Raw genomic sequence first — 25149 nt, forward strand, 5'->3', positions numbered from 1 at the left:
ACACATGCCTGCTGATGGTCTCATTTTCAGGGTCTCAGGTGCTACGTAAATCCTCTTCCCTGTTCTTTATTTGCAGGATAGCACATTCCTTGAGCAGAGCACGATTCTCTCCTGTATTCTCCTGTCATGAACTGCATACTGGCACACCTTGCCTTCCTTTGCTGGGAATGTTCTTGGCACACTGAGTCCCTTGCCCATGTATTGGGGGGATATTGCTGTGTGGTGTTTTGGATATTGCTGACCCTCTCTGGGCCTGACTTATTTGTCCAAGGCTGAGAGTTCAAACACATGATGCCTTGCAGAGATCAGAGGAGAATCCAAAATGCTTACTGCTAGGAGAGATAAAAATCAAAGAGCTGGCTCCATAATTTCGAACAATTATAAAGTCTCACCTGCACAGCCTCTATTTATTTTCACCTTCCTTTTTCTGTGCTTGCTTGGTTTCCACTTCTGTGAGTTCTTTTCCACTTACCACAGCTTCAGTGATCTCAATCTTCTCTTCCTCTTCTGGAATTCTCTACCCCTCCCTTGATAAAAACAGTGTTTTATAATGGTTTCATGTGAGAGCAACGATCCCATCTCACACTTCCTTTGGAGCCCTCCACAGCATTTGCCTGGCACTGGGCACACAGCAGGTGTTCAGGACTCCAGACTGATAGAGAATGTTTCTTGTCTAGTCACATAGATGGTAGGTGGTAGTTTTGGGGATGGGGCAGGAATGGCATCAGCATCAACAGCAGGAGAGGTAGGAGCAGCAGCAATAACCTTTGCCGTTGATGTAATAACCTCTGCCATGTACTATGCCAGCCACTATATTAAGCACATTAATTTCATTTAAACCTTCCCCAGACCCTATGAGATAAGGATTATTATTCCCATTTTACAGAAGAAAAAACTGAGGCTCAATGAGGCTAACCTGTTTGTTCAACAGCTGCTGAGTTGAACTCAACCCTAGGATTGAGCTCAAGGCTGTCTTTGGCCTTTGCACTTGTTATCCTCTCAGCCTTAACTATTCTTCCCCCCCTCAGAGAGCTGTATGGCTGGTTTGAGTCTCTGCTCAAATGTCATCTTAATAGAAGCCTTCCTCAGTGGCCCTATCTATCTGAAATCGGAACTCCTGTTACTCTCTATCCATTTGATCAGTTTTCTTTTTCTTTAAAGCACTATCTCTTGTATAGAGGCCCATTTGTTGACTATTTCTGTCCCTGGACCACATGAATATAATGTCAATAAGCCCAGGGACTTTGTCTGTTCTATCTACCACTGTATCCTCAGCACCTGGAACAGAGTCCATGATAATCGTATACTTTCAATATGCATGTGTAGGATGAACGAGTGAGTCAGTAAATACCTAGTGCGAAGATCTGTGCTCTTATCCATTATACATCTGGCTTGGAGGAGTTATGGGATGTTCATAGGATTTGTCAGATCAAACAACATATGCTTTTGTTTCTTTCCCAAAATATGGTCAAATGTTGGGATTCCAGATTCCTGAGCTGGGGCCCAAATGCAGATCCACCCTGGACATCTCTTATCATCCCTGAACAGAGGCTGCTAACTGTCTTGTGGGAGCCATTCCTCCAGCAGGATTCCTGGCCAGATTTCCAGGCTGAAGACTGAGCTCTGGATCACCTTATATCACTATGGTCACAGCCTTTTTTCCTTTGGCTTCTCAGTTTTTAGTCTTACCCTCTCTGGTGGGATGGAAGAGAGGAGCAACTGGGCATAGTTGAGAGTCCTGTGTCCTGCAAAGTGAACTTACCTATTCAGAGGACAGTATTATTGTTGGTAAAATGATCAGATGGGTCCCACACCCTCCCTTCCAAACTTTCTGTCTCTGATCCTTCTCCATGGTGCCTAGGTTGTCTGCTCTTTGCCCACTCCTTGCCTGCCAGGTCGTGCTCCATGACCGTCTTAACACCTACCTGCCTCATGCCTCAATTCCACTAAGATTCTGCAAAGTGAAAGAAGTTAGTTAGATAAACTGATTCTCAACAAGGACTGAGTGTCTCGTGGTGAATCTCTTCCTCTGTAAGTCCATGAGGGCTCTGACCTTGTCGTCTCATTTGTCTGGCTCAGCCCTTTCTGCAGCCTGGGTGCTCAGCTCTTTCCTACACACTGGGAGCTCAGTAAATATTGGATAAGTGAATGAGTGAACCAAAGACTAAGTGCCATTAACACTCTCAGACACCGTGTGCCTTTTTTTTGTTTTTTGAGACAGAGTCTCACTCTGTTGCCCAGGCTGGAGTGCAGTGGTGCAATCTTGGCTCACTGCAAGCTCCGCCTCCCAGGTTCACACCATTCTCCTGCCTCAGCCTCCCAAGTATCTGGGACTACAGGTGTGCACCACCACACCCGGCTAGTTTTTTTGTATTTTTAGTAGAGATGGGGTTTTACCATGTTAGCCAGGATGGTCTTGATCTCCTGACCTTGTGATCCACCCACCTCAGCCTCCCAAAGTGCTGGGATTACAGGTGTGAGCCACCGTGCCCGGCCACCATGTGCCTTTTAACTGGGACCTTCAACTCTTAAGACAGAGAGTGAATAACACGGCAATTTTAAGCCCTAAGACATCTAGCACAATGGGGTATTTCCTGCTAGAGCTACTTCTGTTATATATGCTCTGACTCCTACCATGCTGGCAAGGCTTGAGGGCTTCGGGGTTTTGAGAAGGCTCTGAGTTTGCAGACTGTCTCCCAGGCCTCTTTTCAGAGCTGAAATTTGTTGATGAGCACTCTGAAGGCTGAAGTTTCTTTCTTCAAGATTCACTTCCACATTGACTCCCAGAACATGGGGTAAAAATCACACCTGATACGTGAGTTCTGGCTTATCTGGCATTTTGTCAACTGGCAGTCTCCATTCTCTGTCTCTTAAGCAACGGATTCCTCTTGAACATCCCAGAGAAGCAGATCAAAGGGAGACAGTCGAGGCAGAAGAAGAGACTTTCCAAGGCATAGCCTTATTCAGATGAAGGTGTTTCATATCTGCTATTCACAAGTAGCCACACTGCATTCCCAGATGTACCCATGGCCAGGGCCCACAAGGACTTTCTGAGGAAAGCAAAGCAGGGTTGTTTTGGGGGAGGTTCACACCTGGTGAAGAGGGTGGGACGAGATGTCCCTGCCACCAGGGTCCCTTCCAACTCACGCAGCCTATGGTACTGAATGGCAGCCAGGTTTTTTATGGAGCAATAGCTGGACTTCACATTTGCATAATGCCTTGCAGTTTCACTGTTAAGAGTACTGCATTGTATTCTAATTATATGAATCTCGGTCATTCCTTTATGACATTTCTGAGGAATACTATCTCAGTCAAGAAAAGCCCTAATTGCACTCCTCTCCTATCCCGGTGAGAGAGCACAGACTCGTGCCTGCTCCGCAGGGGTGGAGGCTGGAATTCAGTAGTCTGAGTCGGGGATGCCTGGAGCAGGAGGTGGTCAGGGGCATTGTCCTTTCCAAGTCAGGAAGGCAGACAGCACCTGCTGTTGGTGCCAAGGTTACTGGACAGGCTGCGAGGGCTCTGTCTGTCTGTCCGATGTTCACAGGCCAGCTCCCCGGAGGCTCAGCACTCAGCCCAGCTTCTCCGAGATGCAAACCAGGCCACTCTGAGGCTGCCTACAAACTTTCTGCTGAGTGCCGACAGCTGCTTCCTGCTCTGCGGGGAGTTCTTCCAGATCCTGATCAAGGCACAGAGAATTGATCTATCAGATTAACCAGGAAGGAAAGAGTGGGAGAGCGAGTGTGGGAGGCTGTGGGGCTAAGTGTTTTCTGCGTAGCAGTCCCCTCCCTTCTGACTTGAGTATTAATTGCTACATTACCACTGCCATGTAAGAAAGACAGTCAGCAAAGCCTGGGAGAGCTCCAGCTCCTCCCTCCCTGCTCTGCTCAGCTTCACTCTCCTCCTCGGTTCCCTTGGAGTACCTTGTGCCCCGGCAGTGCTGTCCCGGCCCTGGCATCCTGAGGTCCTCCCGTGGTGAGGACTTAAGTGGACAGCAGGAGTGGGTGGAGAGAGGGAGGGAGAGTTTGCCCTGCAGGCTCTCTGGATGCAGAAGCCAGACTCGCTGCAGAGGCAGCTGTGCTGTTCCCGGAGCCTGGCTTCAGGGGTGCATCCGTCACTCAGGGTTCATTCACCCAGGCAGGCTCCAAGTTCCTGGGGTGCACAAGGTGGGCACTGTCCCTTCTGGGTGCTGACAGCAGAGCCTGGCTCCCCTCCGCCACCATGAGCGGCTGCTCCAAAAGATGCAAGCTTGGGTTCGTGAAATTTGCCCAGACCATCTTTAAGCTCATCACTGGGACCCTCAGCAAAGGTATGGAAACTGGCCTTGACCCTTGCTTTCTGTCTTGATATGGCCTGGCTGGTCGCATTGCCTCGGTGTGGTGAGCGTGACCATTCTGGTGCACCCAGTCTTGGAAAAGGCTGGGGAAATTGGTGGCTGGGATTCGAGGTTGCTGACAACCTGGGTCCTGGCTCTGAGTAGGCGGGCACCCAGCCAGGGAACTCAGCTGGCTGTAATTGCCTGGAACTTTGGAAATGGAGTTGGTGGTGTGTGGCTGATACGTTATGGGCGGGCAGAGGGATAGAACCCTTTCCAGAGCATTGGAAGTGGCTTAGCGTGACTGGAGTTTCAAGAAGTTATCCATGGAAGGTTGTATTTTGTTGATAAAAGAGAGATTTGATGCAGTGGGTTGTGAGTAATTCTGCAGAACAGAGACGCTTGAGGGGGTCAGTGGGAGGTGGTGATGGGCCGGCATCTGCTTTGCCCTGGTGGCTTCAGAAACCGGATCAGCTCTGCACCTCAAGTGCCAAGAGCCTCCTCTCATAGGGTTCCAGGGTCTCGTGCTTCTGGGGCTTCATTCATCGTTCTGCTTTCTTGGATCCCTGTCCCTCCACATTTCATGCCTATGTCCATGCCTGTCTTTTCTGCTTCTCCAGGAACTAGGGTGGCAGGTGGTTTGCAGGAGTAACTGTCTGGGCAGATCAGAAAGTGTGGCTATGGACCAGAATTAGGGCTGCAGCCCCAGATGGGCCCACAGCCGGGAGGCAGAAAGAAGGCTAACTCCTCAGGGCCCAGTCCTGTGTCTTAAACCCCATTTTACACTTGGCACCAGGGAAGGTGAGGCCCTCAGAGGGGTCTGGCCAACTTTGTGGAGATGATGTCAAGGGAGAGCAGCAGCGTGATGTGGTTCCACTGGCTGAAAAAATGTCTTTAAATATTCATGCTGTCTTTCAGGAAGAGTCTTTGGGGGCTGGGGGGAGAGGCACTGGAAGCAGCAGGCAGAATATTCAGGGAAGGAGCCCACAAACCTTTGAAGGGATTTTACAAAATAACAATGAGAGCAGAGAAAGGCTATATGCAGCCAGATCTCATGACACGGCTCAGGTGCCCGCCGCCCAGCGGGTCTGGCCCAGTGTACGTTGTGTGGCATGTGTGGGTGGTGGGAATGATGGGATTCTGTTTATCTCCTTCCTTGGGATGTTCTGACCTTCCTGTTATTTCCCTACCATCCTTCTGAAGTGGGGTGCTGCTCTTCCAAGATACCCAGGTGGGCTGAGCCCCCAGTGTGGAGGGCCAGGCTGCCTGGCAGAATTACTGGAGGCCAGAAGTGGGGTAAACAGGAGGTTAATGGGTGTAGCTGTGGTTGCTCTCAGTGGCTTTACCTCCTGGAGAAGGAGAAAGCAAAGGGGTTAGGAAATTTCACAAAGTCTCCCCATTCAATCCTCAGAGACAACTGGAAGGTTTTCTTTCCACATTACAGATAGCAGGACCTAAGAGGGTAATGGGTGTGGGGCAGCAACCCATTGCAGCCTCTCATGGAGGGCTTGTCCCCACCTGCAGTCTGGTGGCGACCAAGACCCCACACACAAATGCTCCCTGGATGCCACACTGAGTGCTGAGATGGGGGGATCATGGGGGTTTCCCACAAGTGCAGCAGAAAGAGCTTTAGTCTAAGGAAACCTAGGTCTCAATCTGATTCTGCTACCTGGGCAAGTCACAGCCTCTCTGAGCCTCAGTTTCTTCATCTGTAGAACGAGTCCATTACCTCCGTCCTGTCTACCTCCTAGCACTGGTGCAAAGATCCAAGGGCACCTAGCCATGGGATCCCTTTGTGGAGTGTGTTGCCATGACCAGTTGTGAGGGTGGGGTCAGGGCTGAGATGAACATGTGTCTGCGGAGAGGGACCCCGACCCATTCCCCTGGCAGGACCAGGGTCAGAGCTCCTCAATTGCTCCTGACTCACTCCTGCAGGTGAGTCTGTACTCCCCAAGCAGCACCAAAAGGGGAAATGAGATCACAGAAGACCATTATGCAGCAAGAGGGGTGACTGAAAAAGCGAGCTGGCAAAGGAGAGAGCATGTGCAAAGAACTCTGTGTGTGTGTGTATTTGAGAGAGAAACAGAGACAGGGACAGAAACAGAGTGAGAGTAGATGGCCACTTGAATAAATGATCAGGAAGATATTTTCTTCTGCATATTTGCCTGTGTTCATTTGCTCAGAGTTTGTTTATTGAGCACCTACTCTGTGCCATGCTTATTGCAAGACAACAGACATGTGAATGAATAAGACACAAGCCCTCCATCAAGAGGACTTGTCCCCACCTACAGTCTGATTGGTACCCAGACCTCACATGCAGATACTCCCTGGATGTCACGCTGAGTGCTCAGATGGGGGAATCATGGGGGTCAACAGGCATAGAGAAGAGATGTCTGGGGCAGACTAAGGAGTGCCTCCAAAAAGTGACATCTAAGCTGAGATGAGGAGAGGCAGGGCTGAGAAGGTGGGAGGAAGCCGAAGCTGCCAGAGGGAGCAACATCAGAGTGTTGGCCTCTGCAAGGAACCAGCTGGAGAGTCAGGATGCCTCCCTCTCTCTGCTCAGAATCCCAGAAACTAAGATCCATGTGACACAGAAGGGACTCCGTGGGGACCTGGCCTTCCTGTGAACTGCTTCAGTACAGCCTTTCCTGTGGCCAGGGCTCAGAGAGGCAGCCCATGGCAGGCACCAGGGCAGGATTGTGTCTTAACCGTATCTGTGTTCTTTGCTTCAGCTCCGCAGAGAGGACCAAGTGTTTACACAGCCCCGACTCTGCGCCAGGCACGTGCTAGGTGACTGGTGTTCTACCCAATCCAGGTGTTTGCTAAATATTTGTTAAATAGTGAGGAACATGGGAGCAGGGCCAGGCTGGGAGCAGGGTAGCTGAGAAAGGCCTGCAAAGAGTCCAGAAAATGGCTTTCTAATGTTTACACCTCCCCTAGGTGGATTTAGATTCAACCCTACGTGGATACATTATGATTGCTTAATGATTTCTGATTTTAATTTGATTTCACTTATTCATTATTCATTGCACTGAGTTCTAGATTTGCAGTAATCCAACCCTCAGGAGAGGGATTTTTCTTTGTCCCTTGCAGAACTGAGGAATGTAAAGAATGTGTTGGACCAGGTACCTGCTGGGGATACGGCAATTTACTGTTTCTTACCAGCCTTGCAAATACCTGGGGGACAAGGAGGGTCCAGGATCACCCTCCCTGTCCTGCCTGTTCCTAACCCTTGGCCACCTCCTGCCATGCCAGAAATCCTTCTTGCCATTTGTCTAAGATGCCAGCTAGCCCAGATTTCTCATCAGCGCTTATTGCAGAGATAAACTGCTCATGTCCACCTGCTCACATATCTCATCAACCTTGAACTTTCCTTCCTATCCCTGATCATAATTTGTGGTCTGCGTTCCCTTTAGGAACATGTTTGCTAAAGGCTCTCTTCCCCACTAGACTTCAGCTCCATGATGGCAAGACCATGTGCATTTTTTTGCTCACCACTGTGGCCAGAGCTACTAGCATGGGGCCCAGAATGGAGTATGTGTGTTACCGTGTTAAACGAATGAAACAGCACTGCACAGCACAGACACCAGCCATCAGCCTGAGATGACCCCTGGTACAGGAGCTTTCTAGGAAGCACTATGCAACACCTGTCCCACAGGTGCTCAGCAAATGCCCTCTGAACTCTGTTTAGCTGCAGCAAGCTGAGTCTGCAGCCTCCAGCCTCCAGCCTGCGTGAGCCTCCAGCCACATAAAACATTCAGGCTGGGTCTGAGCTTGCGTAGTGTCTAGGGAAGGGCATTAAGATTTTTCCCAGAAGGAAAGGCTGGGTGGGCAGGCTTCTGGCATCCCCACTCCCACCCCTCTGGCTCTATTTTTATTTGTTTTATTTACTGGATTTCTCCCACATTTAAAGAATCTCTTTGGCATTAAAAAAAAAAAAAATTGCAAACCACGAATGCAGTGAGGAGCACAGTTGGTTTCTAGACTGAGACATCCCCGGACCCTGCACTGTGGCTCGGAAGCCTCGGACTGGGTCCCTCACCTCCCTGACATTTAGTTTCCTCATCTATAAAATGGAATTACAATACCCTTCTTATGGGGTTGAATGAGATTGTGCAGATAAAGCTCCCTGCCTATTAGGTGCTCAGTAGTGTTGATGGATATGACTTCTGTTATTAGTGGATACTCTCATGGTTGAGAGCCCCTCCGGGCTGGGACTCCCTCTCACTCATTACTTGTTTTCTCAGCACCAGGCACAGATTCTAAGAGCAACATCTCATGATCACTTTATGAAAGCCTATGGCCTTGTCAGTTACTGCATGACTTTATTTATTTATTTATTTTGAGGCAGGGTCTCATTCTGTTCCCCAGGCTGAGTGCAGTGATGCAATCACAGCTCACTGCAGCCTCGACTTTCTGGGCTCAAGCAATCCTCCCACCTCAGCCTCCTAAATAGCTGAGACCACACATGTGCACCACCACAACCAGCTAATTTTGACTGTTTGTAGAGACAGGGTCTCGCTATGTTGCCCAGGTTGATGTCAAACTCCTGGCTCAAGAGACCCTCCTGCCTTGGCCTCCCAAAGTGCTGGGATTACAGGCATGAGCCACCACGTCCAGCCACTGGATGACTTTAGACCACTGCTTCCCCTCTGCTCAACTTGTTTTCTTAAGGGCCTACCCAGAGCCATCTCCCTCACCTGATTCCTTATTAGGAGTTAAAAGCCTGACTCCCAGAGCCAGGTCCTCGCCTGCTGTTTAACCTAGGAGAAGCCCAGCTCCTGGTTCGGATGCTTGGTGAAATCAGGGGTCTGGGGAACCTGCCTCTTCCTCTTTCTGCACAGTCAGCTCCCCACCACCCGCCTCACAGACTTTCTGGGGGCTGCTGGCAGGAGCCAGAAGTTGTGCAGGCTCCATTCTGGCTGGGGAGGTTTAAACTCATCTCCTTCTGCACTGGGAACAAATGTTACCCCAGGCACAGATGACAGAGCCAAAGTGAGCAGAAGGGAGGAATCCAATCCAGGAGAGCTTCTAGTGTCCTCCAGGCCACCCATGAGGCTGCGGGGGTGGGGAAAAGGGGTGTGGGAAGATGAGATCTGTCTCAAGGACAAGGCCCTGGAGCCGTAACTCTCCCCTCCCGCCCAGGCCCAGGCTGTTCCTCTTTTTTCGAGGCAAAACCTCAGCTGCCCCATCAGTGACACACTGTTCCTCTTGCCTCCTCCCACTGCTGTTCAAGATCCTCAAGAGACTGACCTTGGACCCGGGCATGGACTCTGCCTTCAAGCAGGCCAGGCTGGAGTACCAACTCTGCCTCTTACCAGCTGTGTGAAGTTGTGTCATTTGAACACCACCCCAAGCCAAGGCTCCCCACTTTTAATTGGAGATAATAATAATATCAATGGCACAAGACTGTTTTTTAATGTAATGATGATATGAGTAAGAGATATCAGCTCACAGGCAAATCCCAAGTCTGCTCTTGCAGGGCACCCGCCCCCGCTTACATTTTGTGCCCTAGGCACCTTCCTTGCCTCTTTGTAGTCTTGATCCTGGAGGTAGGGATTGCAATCACCATTTCAGCAGGTAAGGAAACTGGGGTTTAGCTAAGTGTGGTGGCTCCCCTGGTGAGTGGCAGAGCTGGGATTAGAACCCAGGTCTTGCTGGGGCCAAGACAAGGTACATTCCTCTGCACTCCTAGGGCTGGAGAAGTCACGCCTGCCTGCACTACTCCCCACCTTGCCACCAGCAGAGAGTCCCCCAGCGTCCCACTAATTCTCTTGGTGGGTTTTTCCCTGCTGGGTCTCATCAGAGCAGCCACCTGTCATGCAAAGGGTTGTGACAAATTCCATAAAGTGTCATCACCTGGGTTATGGGGAAAGGGAACACTCCAGAGGCCAAGGTCAGCAGGACAGCCATACCCCTGCTCTCTCAGTATCCCTATCACCCCTCAGGCAGGTGTGCAGGCCCAAAGCACCTGCCAGACACTGAGTAGGCTCTGTCCCATGAGGGCCACTCCCCCATGGCTCTCCCTTCTTACAGGCCAAGTGTGAGAAGTGGTCTTGGGTGTGGGAAAATACACAAAGTTTTGGACACTAGGCAGGCTGGAATTGAGGTGTTGCAGCTGTTTACTGGAATTGTCTGGGAAAGCAGAGGCCTTCACACTGGGGACTTTGAGACCTGTGAGATATTATCATCCCTCTACCAAGAGGAGAATGCCACCTGTCCCATGAAAAGCTAAGCTTCAATGCTGCCCCTTGCTGGGGAAAGAGAGTCCCCACCATCCGAGTCCTGGCTCGCTCACTGTCCTGGCAGTGAGGGGCTGAGCAAGCACTCTGGTCATGTTACAACAGCCCCACTCACTCTCTGCAACCCTGGAACCTCTGAGTGCCAGTGCTTTGTCACAGGAAGAAAGTTTGATTATCCAGGGCTTCTGGGTCCCTGCCTACCTCTCCAGCCCCAAGCTAGAGCCTGCCAGGAGGGGCATGTGTTCACCTTGGCCCTCCTGATGTCCAGTAGCCTTCATCCCAGGCTACTGGCCTCACCACCCTTGCCCCTCTGCAGCAGGCCCAGCATTCCCTGACCCATTTGGGTTGTCCAGGTGCTCAGCTCACTAGGGTCTCCATAGTCCCACAGTAGAAGGCAGAGAAGAAGGAGGGATCACCTGCCCCTCTGGAGCCTCCGGGTCTTTCTCCTAGATAACCCTGTTACCATGCAGGAGTAATTTGTTCAGGGCCATTTATCCTGGCACTGCTGCACAGACATCCTATTAACTTCAGGACCACAGGGGAGCGGCTAGTTTGCTCCAAATTAAAAGTAGCTGGAAACGGGGCCCTCTGGCTGGCAGGAGAGTACAGGCTGCCACACCACAGCCCTGGGAGGAGTGGATCTAGTCAGGTCTTCATCAGCCTTCTAAGTCCAGGGCCTCCTTTGCCATGCCACAGGGACCCTCATCTTCCCCAGTCTTCTTAGGGTTACAGAATCTCCCCTGGGCCATCTCTCTCACCAGACCCAGGTCCCAAATCCCTGAAAGCCTTTGCTTCCCAAGGGTGGAAGTGGCGATGTGAAGTCACTGTGGAAGGAAGCAGGATGCAGGGCGGGAAAACTCTGGACCCAGAGGGACCTGGGCTCCAACCCTGCCATGCGCCAACAGGACAGCCTTGGGCAAGCCATTCCCCATCTTGAGTCTGTGTCCTTCCGTAAATGGGCCAGTAATTTCCATCTCATGTGGCTACTGGAGATGGAATGAGATGGGACATGTGACAGGCACAGGACCTGGCTCATAAAAGCTGCTCAGTAAAAGTCAAGTTCCCCACCCTTCTTTTCTATGATATGACCTTGGATTTGTAGCCAAGAGAAACAAGGCTGAGCCTCTGTGGGTCAAGTCCTCTTCCCAGCTCCTATCCAGATGTGCTGCTGTTCCAAAATTATCCCCCCTGCCCCCAGTCACTCTTGATGACAAGTTCTATAATTAAAAATGTGCCAACAATGGAAATGATCCTTTTTATTTAGTTGTTTATGGGTTTATTGGTCATCCATTCCCATGAGAATGGGAGCCCTGTGAAAGCGTTCACCACGTGGGAATCACCTAGAGTGAGTGCCTCAAGCACCTGCAGCCGAGGAAGGAAGGTTGAATAAATAACGACTAAATGCTTTCCCTGCCGAGCAATATCAGGCCATGTGGCTGGAGTTCCCTTTTTGAGGTCTGGTCTTAGTCAGGCTTGCTCTGGAGCCTACCACTCCCTATCTCCCTTGTCTGAATTCCTGTGCTGGAGTTTGACAGCAGTGACCAGCCAGAACGACCTGGATGAGACAAGGGTCAGTGCAAACAAGACCAAAGGCCTGTTCCTGCCCCCATTCCACTCTCATGCTCTGCTGGGGGACTGCCCCTGGGTGCAGGCCCACACTGCCTATGCATCACAGCTGGCCAGGTGCTCAGGTGAGGCGGCGGTTCTTCCCCGTTGTCCACCTGCACCCCACCCAGAAGTGCAGGAGGAGGGACCCCACTGAAAGGCAGGCAGCAGGGGAGAGGAGCTTTGGGGGAGAGGATGTGGAAATGAGGAAATTGCATAGGCCTCCCAGGCCAGCTGGAGGAAAGAAAAGCCAGGACTCCTGAAAAAGACTCATGGGAAGTCATTTACTATCACCACTGACCACCCTCTCTGTACTGCTCACAGGTCTTCAGTCTAGGGGCAGAAGAAAGCCTTCCTTCTCTGTTAGGATGAGGGTAGGAGGACCATGAACACAAAGCTAACCTTGGTCCCCTCTGGCTGAAGTCACTGAGATTCCATTTTGTGTTCTTAGAAGAACACCCGCTTTGGAGCCAGACCTGGGTTTGAGTCCAAATCCTCACAATTGCTTGCTGTCTTAGCCATCAGGCTGCTTATCAACTTGATGGCCTAAGCTACCATACAAAGACACGGTGGCTTATCAACAACAGAAATGTATTTCTCACAGTTCTGGAAGCTGGAAGTCTGAGATCAGGATGCTAGCACTGTGGATTTCTCGTGGGGACTCTTCCTGGCTTACAGACAGCATCTCCTGCTGTATTCTGACGTGGAGGAAAGAGAGTAAGCTAGCTCTCTGGCCTCTTCTTATAGACACACCCCATTCAAGAGGCTCCGCCTTCATGACCTCATCACCTCCCAAAGGCCCCACCTTCAAATACCATCACCTCAGGAGTGGGATTTCAACATGTGAATTTGGGGGACGGGAGGCACAAATATTCAGCCCATTGCACTAAGTAAATGGCTTTTTTCTCTGGGCTTCAGTTTCTTCATCTCTAAAATGAAGGAGCTGCTGATTTCAAAGGCCTCTTTCAGCTTTGGAATTTAAAGATTAAACAAAATTGCAGCACCTATGGTGGCACCTGCCATGTGCCCAGCATTACCTGAGCACTCCATGCCCAATATTTTATTTAGTGCATATGAGAAACCTAGGAGGTGGAGTGCTCTAATTAACCCCACTTACAGATATAAAGAGCGAGCTTCAGACGGGGGACCGGCCTGCTTGGAGTCACACAGCCAGCATGAAGCATAGCCACAACTGGAAGCCTAGGCGGTCTGGCCCCAAGCCCTGGGTTTTACTTCCCTCCCCAGCCCATCCCCAGTACACTTTTTCCATTTCTGAAAATCAGATCCAGGGTAAGAAGGCAATGAAGACAAAACAGATTCCTTCCCAGTTTGGCCAAGAGGCAACACACACTGTTGTTTTAGAAATCAAGATTTCAGGGCCTCCATTCTGACTGAGGAAGTGCAATTGAGGAGAATGCCCTCTGAGACTCAAGCCCCCCGATCCATCCCCTAAACCATTACCCATAGGTCACCTTTCACTGTCAAACAACAAAACATATGGGGAGCAGGCCCGACAGCCAAGACTACAGGGAGGGGAGAAAAAAGGAAACACCACCCAGCAAGATTTCCTGTTGTATTTCTAGTCTGGCCAATTTTCATTTATTGCTGGAATGAGGTCAGTTGGAAGCTGAGGCAGAGAATTGGGCAGGAATCAGGTAGGGAGGTGTGATTCTGGGGCTTGTATCTGAGAGGCTGGGGTTAGCCTAATTTTCTTTCTGTAATCTTTTGATTAACTGTGGGCCAGTTTGGATGACATTTTTCAAACCATCTGTGCTTGGCAGGCTGGGCCGAGCCCAGGCTTGCTGCTCGGTATCTGCAAACCTCAGCTTGGAGCCGGCTATCACCCGGAGCCTGGGATGTCTCTAAGCCATGAAGCATATTGGATTGCAGAATGATCCACAACATCCCTGTGCTGATTAACTCTGCCCAGGCCTCACAAGCTCAGAAACAGTGGCTGTCATTTCAAACGCAACAGGAAACATGAGGGGAAGGGCCATTGCCATCCTCTGTTGAGTGCTACCTATTTTCTGGGGGCTTTACAAGGATTCCTATATTCAGTCCAGCCCTGTCTCTGTGAGTTGTTTTTATTCCAAACCAGGGGCTTTGAGAGGCTGAATAACTTGCCAACATCACAGATACAGCACTGTGGTTTAAAAGGTCATGTGCAAACACTAATGTTCCTTTGAACACGCCTGGTCAAACCTCTCAGCACCGTCACTTCTGTCATGGACTGAATTGTGTCCCCTTAAATATATATGTCAAAGCCCTAACCCCCAAGGTGGCTGTATTTGATGATAGGGCCTTGATGCAGGAGATTAAGGTTAAATGAGGTCATAAGGTTGGGATCCTAATCCAACATGACTGGTGTCCTTGTAAGAAGGGGAAGAGACCAGGAGTACACACACACAGAGGAAAAGCCATGTGAGGGCAAGATGGCCAACTACAAGCCAGGAAAAGAAACTTCATCAGACACCAACCCTGCCCGAACCTTAATCTTGGACTTTCAGTGTCCAGAACTGTGGGACAATAGATGTTCGTTATTTAACTACCCAGTCTGTGGCATTCGATTATGGCAGCCCAAGCAGACTAATATAGCCCCATAGACCATTCTTTGCATAGCATCCTTTCCTATATTTTTAACTGTGACAAACATATATAACATTAAATTTACTATTTTAACCATTTTTAAGTGCACATTTGTGGCTTTAAGTACATTCACATGCTGTGCAACCATCACCACCAACCATCTCCAGAACATTTTTCTTCTCGCAAAACTGAAACTCTGCACTGCACCCATTAAACACTTCCCCATTTCTGTCTACCCTCAGGCCCTGGCAGCCACCACTGTACTTTCTGTCTCTATTAACTTGACTGTTCTAGGTTCCTCATATAAGTGAGTCATGAACAGTATTTGTGTCTGGCTTATTTCACTTAGTGTAATATCTTTTTTTTTTTTTTTTTGAGATAGGGTCTCACTCTGTCATCCAAGCTCGAGTGCAGTGCTGTCATCACAGCGCACTGCAGCTTCTACCTCCTGGGCTCAAGCAATCCTCCCACCTCAGCCTCCAGAGTAGCTGAGACTACAGGCGTGCGCCACCACCGCACCCAACTAATTTTTTTTTATTTTTTATAGAGATGAGGTTTCTCCATGTTGCCCAACCTGGTCTCAAACTCCCAGGCTCAAGTGATTGGCCCACCTTGGCCTCCCAAAGTGCTGGGATTCCAGGCTGCCATACCTGGCCCTCACTTAGTGTTATGTCTTTAAGGTTCATTCCTGTAACAGCCTGTGTCAGAATTCCCTTCCTTTTTAAGTTTGAACAATATTCCATTGTATGGATACTACAGTTTGCTTTTTATCCATTGATAGACCATTCCCATATTTTTAAAATAAAAAATGAATCATATACGATTATAATCCCCTTACTGGAAACTGTCTCCAGTGGTTTCTTGACACATTTAGAATTAAATGCAGACTCCTCTCAGTGGCCTGTGACTTTGCATGATCCATCCTCTGCATTTCTGTCCTTCTCCTTGGACTCTTTCCACCAAATACCCCCAGGCTCTCTCCCTCAATTCATTCAAATCCCCTCCTGCGGTTGCTGTCCCTCCTCATCTCCCCCAACACATTGCCTAATGCTGCCTTGCTTTTCTGCACAGCCCTTACTGCTCCTGCAACAATATTACACATGTGTTTGCTTGGTGATTTTAAATGTTTTAATGGAAAATGTCTATGTTTAAGGTATACAGTGTGATGTCTTGATACACACATAGATAATGGCCTGATTATCACAGTCAAGCTAATGAACATATCCATCTCTTTTCATAGTTACCTTTCTGTGTATGGTGAGAACTACTCTCTTAGCAAATTTCAAGTATACAGTGCAGTCTTATGAACTACAGTCTCCTTGCTGTGCATTACTCTAGAGCTTGTTCATTCTCCATAGCTGAAACTCTATACGCTTTGGCCAACATCTCCGTTATTCATTTGTTTGTGATCCAGCTCATCCACTAAGAGTCGAGCTCTGTGAGGGCAGGGAATTTTGCCTGGCCTTGACTACTTCCCCAGCACCTGGTGCAGGGCCTACCACATGGTAGGCCCTCATTGGGAGTTGAGAGGTCGAGCTGGCAGATGAGGAACCTGAGGCCTGGGGAAGGCCACCCAGCAAGCCAGACGCAGAGCTGGCCTTGAATCTGGGCTTCCTCCTCTTTCCATTCCCTACAGGCTCGGCACTGCATGCCCTTTAAAGGCTCCAGTTCTGTATCCACCATTTCCACGTCCGTCTGTCCATCCACACTTCCTCCTTAGCAAGGCCGCCCATGTTCCTGCATCCAGGACATGAGGGGTTAATTAAGATAGTAATCTGGCTTCTCAGGCTACCATCCTAAGAACGGCCCTCTTCAGTTCTGGAGCTGGCGGGCCATTTGGTTCATCTTTGATTTGTTCTTGCCATGGAGAGAGGGGAACCTGCCGCTGGGAAAGGATGGCGATGGTTTCCAGTGTGCTCTGCTCCATTCAGCCAAGGGGCTCCTCTGGGAGGGCATGAAGTGAGCAGTCACCAGCGAAGGCATCTGGGGGCTGCAGACGCAGCTGGCTTCCATGGCTGTGTTCCCCTCCAGCCCTTGAGGATCCAGGACTTTCTGGAAACATGATTTTGGAGTTCACTGGATGCCGAATCCATTACCACCAAATTGTGTGACCTTGGGAAGTCCAAGGGAGTCACTCCTTCGAGCCTAGCCTCCTTTTCTGTAAAATGTGTGCAATAATGCCAATACCACAGGTTTATTAAAGTAACGCACTTAAAAGTGTTTAGTGTAGGGCTTGTGTCAAATTAAGGATTCAACAAATGATGGGTGGTTTTGCTTTTATTTGGCTTTGCTGTTTATCAGGGCTGAGCTTAAATCTCCCTCATTGCATCCTAGGCAAACCAGGGACCTCCCATGTCTTGGGAAATGGCTGAGTGACTGAAATCACCCACGTGGGCCAGAAAAGAGTGAGAGATGTTTTCAACATACTCTTTGCCTTTCCTTTCCCTACCCGGGATGCAAGTATCAGTGACAACGAGTTTTATTCTAGGGAGATGAGACAGGAGAGCTCACACTGTATTCATTGAGCAAGCTCTTCATGTCCAGAACCTTTACAATCTCCTGTGCACTCCTGCCCCACTCCCAGCCCACACTCTCCTACTGATGAAAAAATAAGAAGGGGCAGTAAAACCTTGTCTTTGTATAGAGTCCACCGGGGGCTCAACAGAGGAGGTGGAGGAGGCCTCAGACCTGGATGTCGTGGCAGTCACTGCACCCTGGGTCAGAGCCCCCTGAGGACACCACCCTGGAAGGGAGAAGCTGGCTGGAACCACAAAGCCCCATGGACAAGCAAGCTCTGGCACTACCTTTGAGCATCTGCTGTGCCTGCTGGCCTGTCTCACAGGGCACATGAGGTAAAAAGACAGCAGGCACAGGCTCCTCCATGTTCATTATATCTGGGAATTTCAGTCTGGCCAAGGGAGCTTCTGAGAGCCTGAAGGTGGCCAGTATGTGACTGGAAGTCAAGGCCACATGGCACAGTGACCAGCGTGAGACTCCTCCAAATGTCCTCAGTGTAAGAGTGGGGAAACTGAGGCCAGAGCAAGGAACACCCTTGAATAAGATACCCTCAAAACGGAGCCTCCTCTGGCTGGTAGCTGGGGGCACAGGGATGGAGGGTAGCCTGGCCCCTCCTGGAAGTGGTGGCCACGCGGCAGATGGCTCTTCATTGCCACACAGTCGATGACTCATAGACTAAGCCCAAGCAAGACCCCTCGCCTTCTCCCTTCATCTCTGCACTCTCCCCTTCATGGCCTCACCTCTGGGGGAGACTCCCAAGTCTCTCTCTCTTGCCTTGGCTCTTTTCTTAAGCTCCAGGCCTGCAGGTGACTCCTTGGCTGGACTGTGAACTTGTTGGGAGGGCAGGGGCTACATTTTAGTTATTTAAGAACGTGCAGTCTGGCACAGTGGCTCACGCCTATAATCCCAACACTTTGGGAGGCTGAGGCAGGCGGATCCCTTGAGGTCAGGAGCTCGAGACCATTCTGACCACAGCGAAACCCTGTCTCTACTAAAAATACAAAATTAGCTGGGCATGGTGGCACATGCCTGTAATCCCAGCTACTTGGGAGGCTGAGGCAGGAGAATCGCTTGAACCAGAAGGTGGAGGTTGCAGTGAGCCACAATCACACCACTGCACTCCAGCCTGGGCAACAAGAGCAAAACTCCGTCTCAAAAAAAAAAAAAAAAAGAAAGAAAGAAAGAATGTGCAGCACCCAGCACAAGACCTGGCATAGAGTAGGGGCCTAACAAATGGATGGATTGATGGAGGATGGGAGGAAGGACCACTAGACCCTTCCAGTTGAATGTCTTTCTATAGCCCCTACTCAATCCTTGTAAAACCAAAGGAGACCTCTCTCTCCTGATTTTACTCTTTCTCTTTACATGTCCCAGTGTCGAGCCTTGTTCTTTCCATCTGTCACTCCCTTTCCACTCTCAGAACCGTTCCTGAAATCTGAACCTTTCTAACCTCTCACCCGCTTTGCTGCAGCAGCCTGCAGACTGCGTTTCTTCCCATTTCTTCCCTTTCTGACTCCTCCACACCATTCCAAAGAGATGGCCCATCCAACCCATTGACCCAGAAGCCCTACTTCTAGAAATCTATTCTAAGCAAATCATCACAGCTGTGCATACAGACTTTTATTTAGAGGTATTCATTATGGTATTATTGCATTATTTATAATAGTGAAAAACTGGAGGCAATGTAAGTGTCAATGGAAAAAATTGTGCATTAAATAAATTTTGGTTCATCTGTCTGATGGAACAATATTAAACTGTTGAAAAATTATTTTAGGAACTAATTAACAACCTAGAGAAATGCTATTGATATCGTATCAAGTAGGAAGCCAGGAGAAAAAAAACTGTATGCTGAATGCAGTTCCAGTCTGTGGGAATAGATGTGTATGGAAAAGTAAAATAGAGAAGAAATACACTGAAACATTAGTTTAGGTTTTAGCTTAGATTAAAGGTGAGTTTTTAAAGTTTTTTTTTGTTTGTTTTGTTTTTTTTTTGTTTGTTTGTTTGTTTTATTGAGACAGAGTCTCACTCTGTCACCAGGCTGGAGTGCAGTGGCACAATCTCAGCTCACTGCAACCTCTGCTTCCTGGGTTCAAGTGATTCTTGTGCCTCAGCCTCCCAAGAAGCTGGGACTACAGGTGCCGGCCACCACAGCCAGCTAATTTTTGTATTTTTAGTAGAGACAGCGTTTCACAATGTTTTCCAGGATGGTCTCCATCTCCTGACCTTGTGATCCGCCCGCCTCAGCCTCCCAAAGTGCTGGCATTACTGTTGTGAGCCACCGTGCCCGGCCTAATGTTCTTCTTGATGCTTCTCTGCATTTTCTGAATTGTCTTCAATAAGCATCCATATTTAATCAGAAACCACAAACATATCATTCACTAAATACACATCTTCAATCATACAGTTCTCAGTATGGGAACGAATGAAAGTTCTGCTTTCACTGGCATATCACTGGCTGTTCATGCCATGTGGCAATACACCCCAAACTACCAGATTTGGCACTCCCAGCCCTAACCCCACAGTCTCAGACCTCAGCCCACTCCCTAGTCCTGTGTCCCCGTGACCAAACCCACACACACATTCTCCTCCAGCCAAACTGGTCCCCACATGTTTCCAAACCAGCCTTCTGTTCTATGCTCCTCAGCCTAACTCTCAAATGGTTCAGAAACACAAATTCGCATGTGCACAGAGAGAGACAGAGTCAGAGAGAAAATCCAAATATGATAAAATACTGATCATCATTGGTGAACCTAGATGAAGGGGAGGCATGCTTACAATTTGCATTGTAGTTGGATATTTTCAAAATAAAAAGCTGGGGAAATAAAGGAGCAGTGTAGTATAGTATTTAAAGGCATAAATTCTGCATGAAATTACCTTATTTCAAGTTCCAGTCCCACTGCCTATTAGTTGGGAAGTAGTAACATTAGGCAAGGTACTTACTTTCTAAGACTCAGATTCTTCATCAGTAAAATGGGGATAATGAAAATCCTGGTGTATTTGTTTCCTACAGTTGCCCAGAGAATGGAATGTATGTGTGTAAAGGGCTTGGCGAAGAGTGCCACACACCCTTGATCATGAACTGTTAGTATCAGTGCTAAATATAGAAATCAATTTCTTAACCGTGACTCTATTCATGATATTCTCTACCTCCATAAGCTGCTCATCCCTGGACAACTAAGTAAAGTGCTACAGCTTTGGAAACTTTGCTTGCACGGTTCTTTTTCTGCCACTAGCCCTGGAAGCTGCTCCAATGCGGTGCCTGTCCCGCTGGTATCCATACCTCCAGGCCCTGGCACAGAGCCTGGCAAGGGGGAAGAAGCCATTAAATGCACTGAACCCCAAATGAGAATCTCAAAGGGTTCAAGCTGTACTTTAAAGAAAACTCTTCTCATCAGGACCAAGTTTGCACTTTGGCTGATGCAGCCACTCTATTCCCATGGGCTTCCTTGAGATAAGGCATCACCTTGATAAATTAGCTGTGGATATAGGCATCTTGCAGTTGGCATGGGAAAGCAATTTAATTCCCAATTAAGCCTGATTTCTGGGCCAAGAGGTTGGCCTACCTCGCACTGGAAGGATTATTCTGGCCAGGCCTATTATTATCACGGGTCATGATTCTCCCATGAAGTGGACTTTCAGGGAAGCTAGTCCTTCAACCGTTGGAATGGTTCAGTGAGGCAGAAATACGGCCTCTGTGGGTAGGACCCTTTTTCCCCAGGAATTAAGTTTATACAAGTAGAGTCAGGGAAGTTCAAAGCAAAGATAGGCAGTCTGTTTGTGGCCAAAATTGTTAAGTCAGGGTACCCCTAGAAATGAAGCGAGAGGGGAGAGAGAGAGGGAGGTGAGGCAGTCATCAATCAGGCCCTCAAGCAAGAGAGGCGGGAAGTTGCTAGTAAGAAAAAGACGGTAGGAGGTAGTTCTCTGAGCCCAAATCGAAAAGAATCTGAATTATCGGTTGAAGGAGACACACTTACTTGAAGAGAGAACAGACATTTGTGAAGCATCTTTTATGCACTGTGCTGAGTACTTCACATTCATGATTGATGATACAATGCACCCTGTAAAACAAACACAGTGAGGCTCACTTTCCAATTGAGGAAACTGAGATTCAGGAAGATTAAATAAACTGCCCAAAGTCATAAACAAGGCAGATTCAAACTCTTGTTTTCCTGAGCTTTTCTCCCTGCAGGCTCCCTCTCAAAGACAAATACAAAAACATCATTTAGGGCCATAAGGATAATGCCATACTCAGCTGTATCTTACCCACCAAAATTGTAAGCATGAGAAAAAGGCCTTTCAAACAAGTCCTGAGAGAGTGAAAATAAATGGTGGCTGAGGCTGCTTGGGGCGAATGATCTGATGGAAGAGCTAACAATATCTACTTCTCTTTTGGGTGTTGTTTTTGCTCCCATCGGTCCCTCAAGGAGGGAGACCTGAGACCTGGGTGCAATGGCCCAGCATGGCTGAGAGGCTTCTGTGAGGTCAGGATCTCCTCCCACAGCTCAGACTGCTTCAAACCAGCGGGGTTCTGGCTTGTGGCTGAGGGGATTTCAATTCAGAAGGGTTGGAAAGAAACAACAGAGGGGAATGAGGGATCATGACCAGTGGAGCCACAGAAAATTTAGTTAGGTGCCAAGAAGGTATGACATGGCCTAAGTTTAGTTAACGATAGTAAAAGAGGACTCTAAGGCAATATGTAAGCAAGCATGCTGTCAACTCCTGGACAGATTCTAGAGCGCGTGATTAAACCCATGGTTTGGGAACACTTGTGAAAGAAAGTAGAGATGAATGAGAGGAGGGTGCATTTGCTGAGAAGGAGCTGTGCCGGTGTACCAGTCTCCCTTCTGTTCTGCTTTTGCATAGTGACCAGTTCAAGGATCGCTGCAACCATGGTGTGCCTGGGTTCCAGTTGGGCGTGTGATGAGCTATGGGCTGGAAAGCATAGATTTAGGCAGGTGCCAGCTGGCCTCGTGGTCCTGTCTGTCTTGGCAGTGCCCACAGCAGAACCTTTGTGGGACATTTTCAGATCCTTCTGCTTGGCCATCACCCCCACATCTATTGAGACTTCAGAGGTGTGACCCCAGGGAGTCAATTGAGAGCCTGGGCTCTGTGATGGAAAGGTATCTGGAAGCATCTAACAAGCTCTCAATAGTTGACCTTGACCTGCTTGGCATTTTCCACTTTTGATATGGGGTAAAGACAAGAACAGGATTCCCAGTGGTTAGAGTGTTTTCTGGAGCAATACCACCTAGATTTGAATTCCAGCTCTGCTATTTGCTAACTTCTGCCTTGGGGCAAGTTAAATCTTTTCCTTGCGCCTCCATTGGCTCATTGGTGAAATGGAGATACTAATAATAACCTCAAAGGATGTTGTTACTGTTCAATGAGCTGTGCCTGGAAAGATCCTGGCATTCAGGTAGGTGTTCAACAAATGCTAGCCCTTATTACCGTTAGGAATGATACATTCTTGCACAGCAAGTGATCAGCTAAATATATGCCCAAATGGAAGTGGCTCCATCTTGCTATAGTGAGTTATTCATCCAAAGAGGTGTTGCTGCAGGTTGTCATTGAAGAGAACTATTGTAGAAAGAGTGTGACTGTGTTCTCCCCGACAATACTTCTGACACCACGTAAGAGTGTTTTCTTCCCCCCTACTGATACCAACTAGTTTGGACACCAACTGGGTGTCCTACAATTTAATTCAATTCTGACACTAACTACCCAGAGTTAGCTCAGACCTCACAGGTTAAGAACTCAGTCCCACAAGACTGTCCCCATTCAAATGCCAGCCACCAATAGGGTGTCCTGGCTATCCACACTTCTACCTGACTGACAGAACATTCCTACAACCTCCCCTACACCTCCAGATAGGATATAATAATTTACTAGAGTGATCCACAGAACTCAAAAGAACATTTTACTTACTATTGACACTTTACTTACTATTACATGTTGATTGCAGAGGATATAACTCAGAAACAGGCAGACGGAAGAGACACACAGGGCAAGGTATGAGGGATGCAGGGTGGAGGTGCAGAGTTTCCGGGCCCTCTCACAGCACCTTGACGTGTTCACCAACCCAGAAGCCCCCCAAACCCTATTATTTAGGGGGTTTTATGAAGATTTCACTACATAGGCATGATTGTTAAACCACTGGCCATTGGTGATTAAACTCAACCTCCAGCCCCTCTTCCCTCTGCAGAGGTTGCCGGGTAGAGCTGAAGGTTCTAACCCTCTAATCACGGCTTGGTCCTTCTGGCAAGCAGCTCCCATGCCGAAGCTATTTACAGGCCCACCAAGAGTTATCTCATTGGAAAAAAGACACTCCTATCGCCCCTAAAGGACCTCTGTACCAAAGACCAAATATCTTTCTGTGAGACAACAGAGAGTTCAAGCACCAAATATAAAGTGGAGAAGCACTAGATGATCTCTAAAGTCTTACTGGCACTTGGAGAACAAGTGTTTGTATTTGAACATGTGGAATCAAAGGGGAGTTGAGTAAAAGGGGCTCCAGAATTGACACAGGAGGAGGACTCAGTGCAGCAATCTCGTGGGGCGTGGGGACGGAAGACACATCCCAAAGCTTCATGTGCCTCTCAAGCCCCTGCTTTTGTTTTATGTGTACTGGGGATAGGGGAGGTTGGTATGGAATGATGGAGATTATGGGAGAACAGAGTCCATCTAAGCCACCTTTGACTCTGCAACTGGGGGAGATGCAGCTGGCCTGGGAAGGAATCACAAACGTGGTCCAGTACTCAGTTTAGAGTTGTTGGCTTTGCTTCCATATACCTCCCTTTCTCATCTCCCAAATCCTTTGAGAAAGTTGGCTGGTGAAAATGTACTTATGTAAGTGGGGAGGGAGAGTTGTGCAAAGCTAGGAAGAAGCTGAGTTCTGCATCAGAGGTGACATGAGAAAGAACCAGGAAAGCACTGTGGAGAGGAGGATGATCCATCAACTGACTCATCTGGGGGACAGGATCTGGGAGCCAGAGGTGATGGAGAAAACTAAAGCCCTCCTCCTGGCCCCCAGTGGGAATCTGATGGAGCCTGGTGGAGAGCTTCACATTTCTACAGGGCACGGTGTGGGAGGGGCCTGGAGGCCTTGTCTCTGGATGCACTAGACTGGCAGTTCTGAAGCTTTTCATCATCAGGACCCTTTTACTTGCTTAAAAAATATCAAGGATCCTAAGAGCTTTGGTGTATATGGGTTATATCTATTAACAGTTACCATTTTAGAGATTAGAACTAAGAATGGTAAAAATATTTAATTTGAATTTACTTATTTTAAAATAATAATACATCCATTAGTTGCTAACAAAAATAACGTATTTTTTTGAAAAACAATTATGCGTGCCAAAAAGTATATTGGGAGAAGTGGTATTGTTTTACATTTTTCACAAATCTCTAATGTCCGGCTTTAGAAAGGCACCTAAAATCTCATTGCTACCTCGGCATTCAGACTGTTTTAACAATGCATGTTACATGACCTCTGGAACATTCCATTGCACTCTCATAAGAGAATGAAAATGAAAAAGGCAAATAATGTCTTAGTATTATTATGAACAGAGTTTTGACTTTGCAAGCCTCCACTTTGAGAACTGCTGCACTGGACTGTAGTGAATTTCTCCATGTCTCTCTGATCTTTCTTTGGTCATTTTCTTTCCCTTCCATGTGACAGGGCAATGGCTGGTGAGGTACAGGAAGGTGGCACTTTGTTCAAACAGTGTCTTCTTAAATATTTCATAGAATTCAAACTCCCCCAAACACAAGACCAATTCAAAGAATACTGGATATTCTCACATAACAGCCTGTGCTGCCAATGAACAATAAAATAAGTGCAGTTTGCAATGCCCTGACCCAAGGAGTTTAAGATAAATTTTGGATGAG

The 25149-nt window shown here is 48.4% G+C and overlaps 2 protein-coding genes across 2 annotated transcripts in view; one reads left to right on the top strand and one right to left on the bottom strand.

Moving 5' to 3' along the window:
- The first annotated feature begins 4205 nt into the window (after window positions 1–4205).
- KCNIP1 (potassium voltage-gated channel interacting protein 1) overlaps window positions 4206–25149 on the top strand; it is a 383467-nt gene continuing 362523 nt past the window's right edge. Inside the window, exon 1 of the mRNA XM_003950671.5 lies at window positions 4206–4306. Within this exon, the coding sequence (XP_003950720.2) occupies window positions 4219–4306 (88 nt within the window). The 5' untranslated portion in view covers window positions 4206–4218. The remainder of the gene's footprint in view (window positions 4307–25149) is intronic.
- Window positions 5476–25149, bottom strand: part of KCNMB1 (potassium calcium-activated channel subfamily M regulatory beta subunit 1) — a 35165-nt gene continuing 15491 nt past the window's right edge. The window contains exon 4 of the mRNA XM_063811668.1: window positions 5476–5661. Coding sequence (XP_063667738.1) covers window positions 5491–5661 — 171 coding nt within the window. The 3' untranslated portion in view covers window positions 5476–5490. The remainder of the gene's footprint in view (window positions 5662–25149) is intronic.

The sequence above is a fragment of the Pan troglodytes genome, chromosome 4, assembly GCF_028858775.2.
Source record: "Pan troglodytes isolate AG18354 chromosome 4, NHGRI_mPanTro3-v2.0_pri, whole genome shotgun sequence".
NCBI classification, from domain to species: Eukaryota; Metazoa; Chordata; class Mammalia; order Primates; family Hominidae; genus Pan; species Pan troglodytes.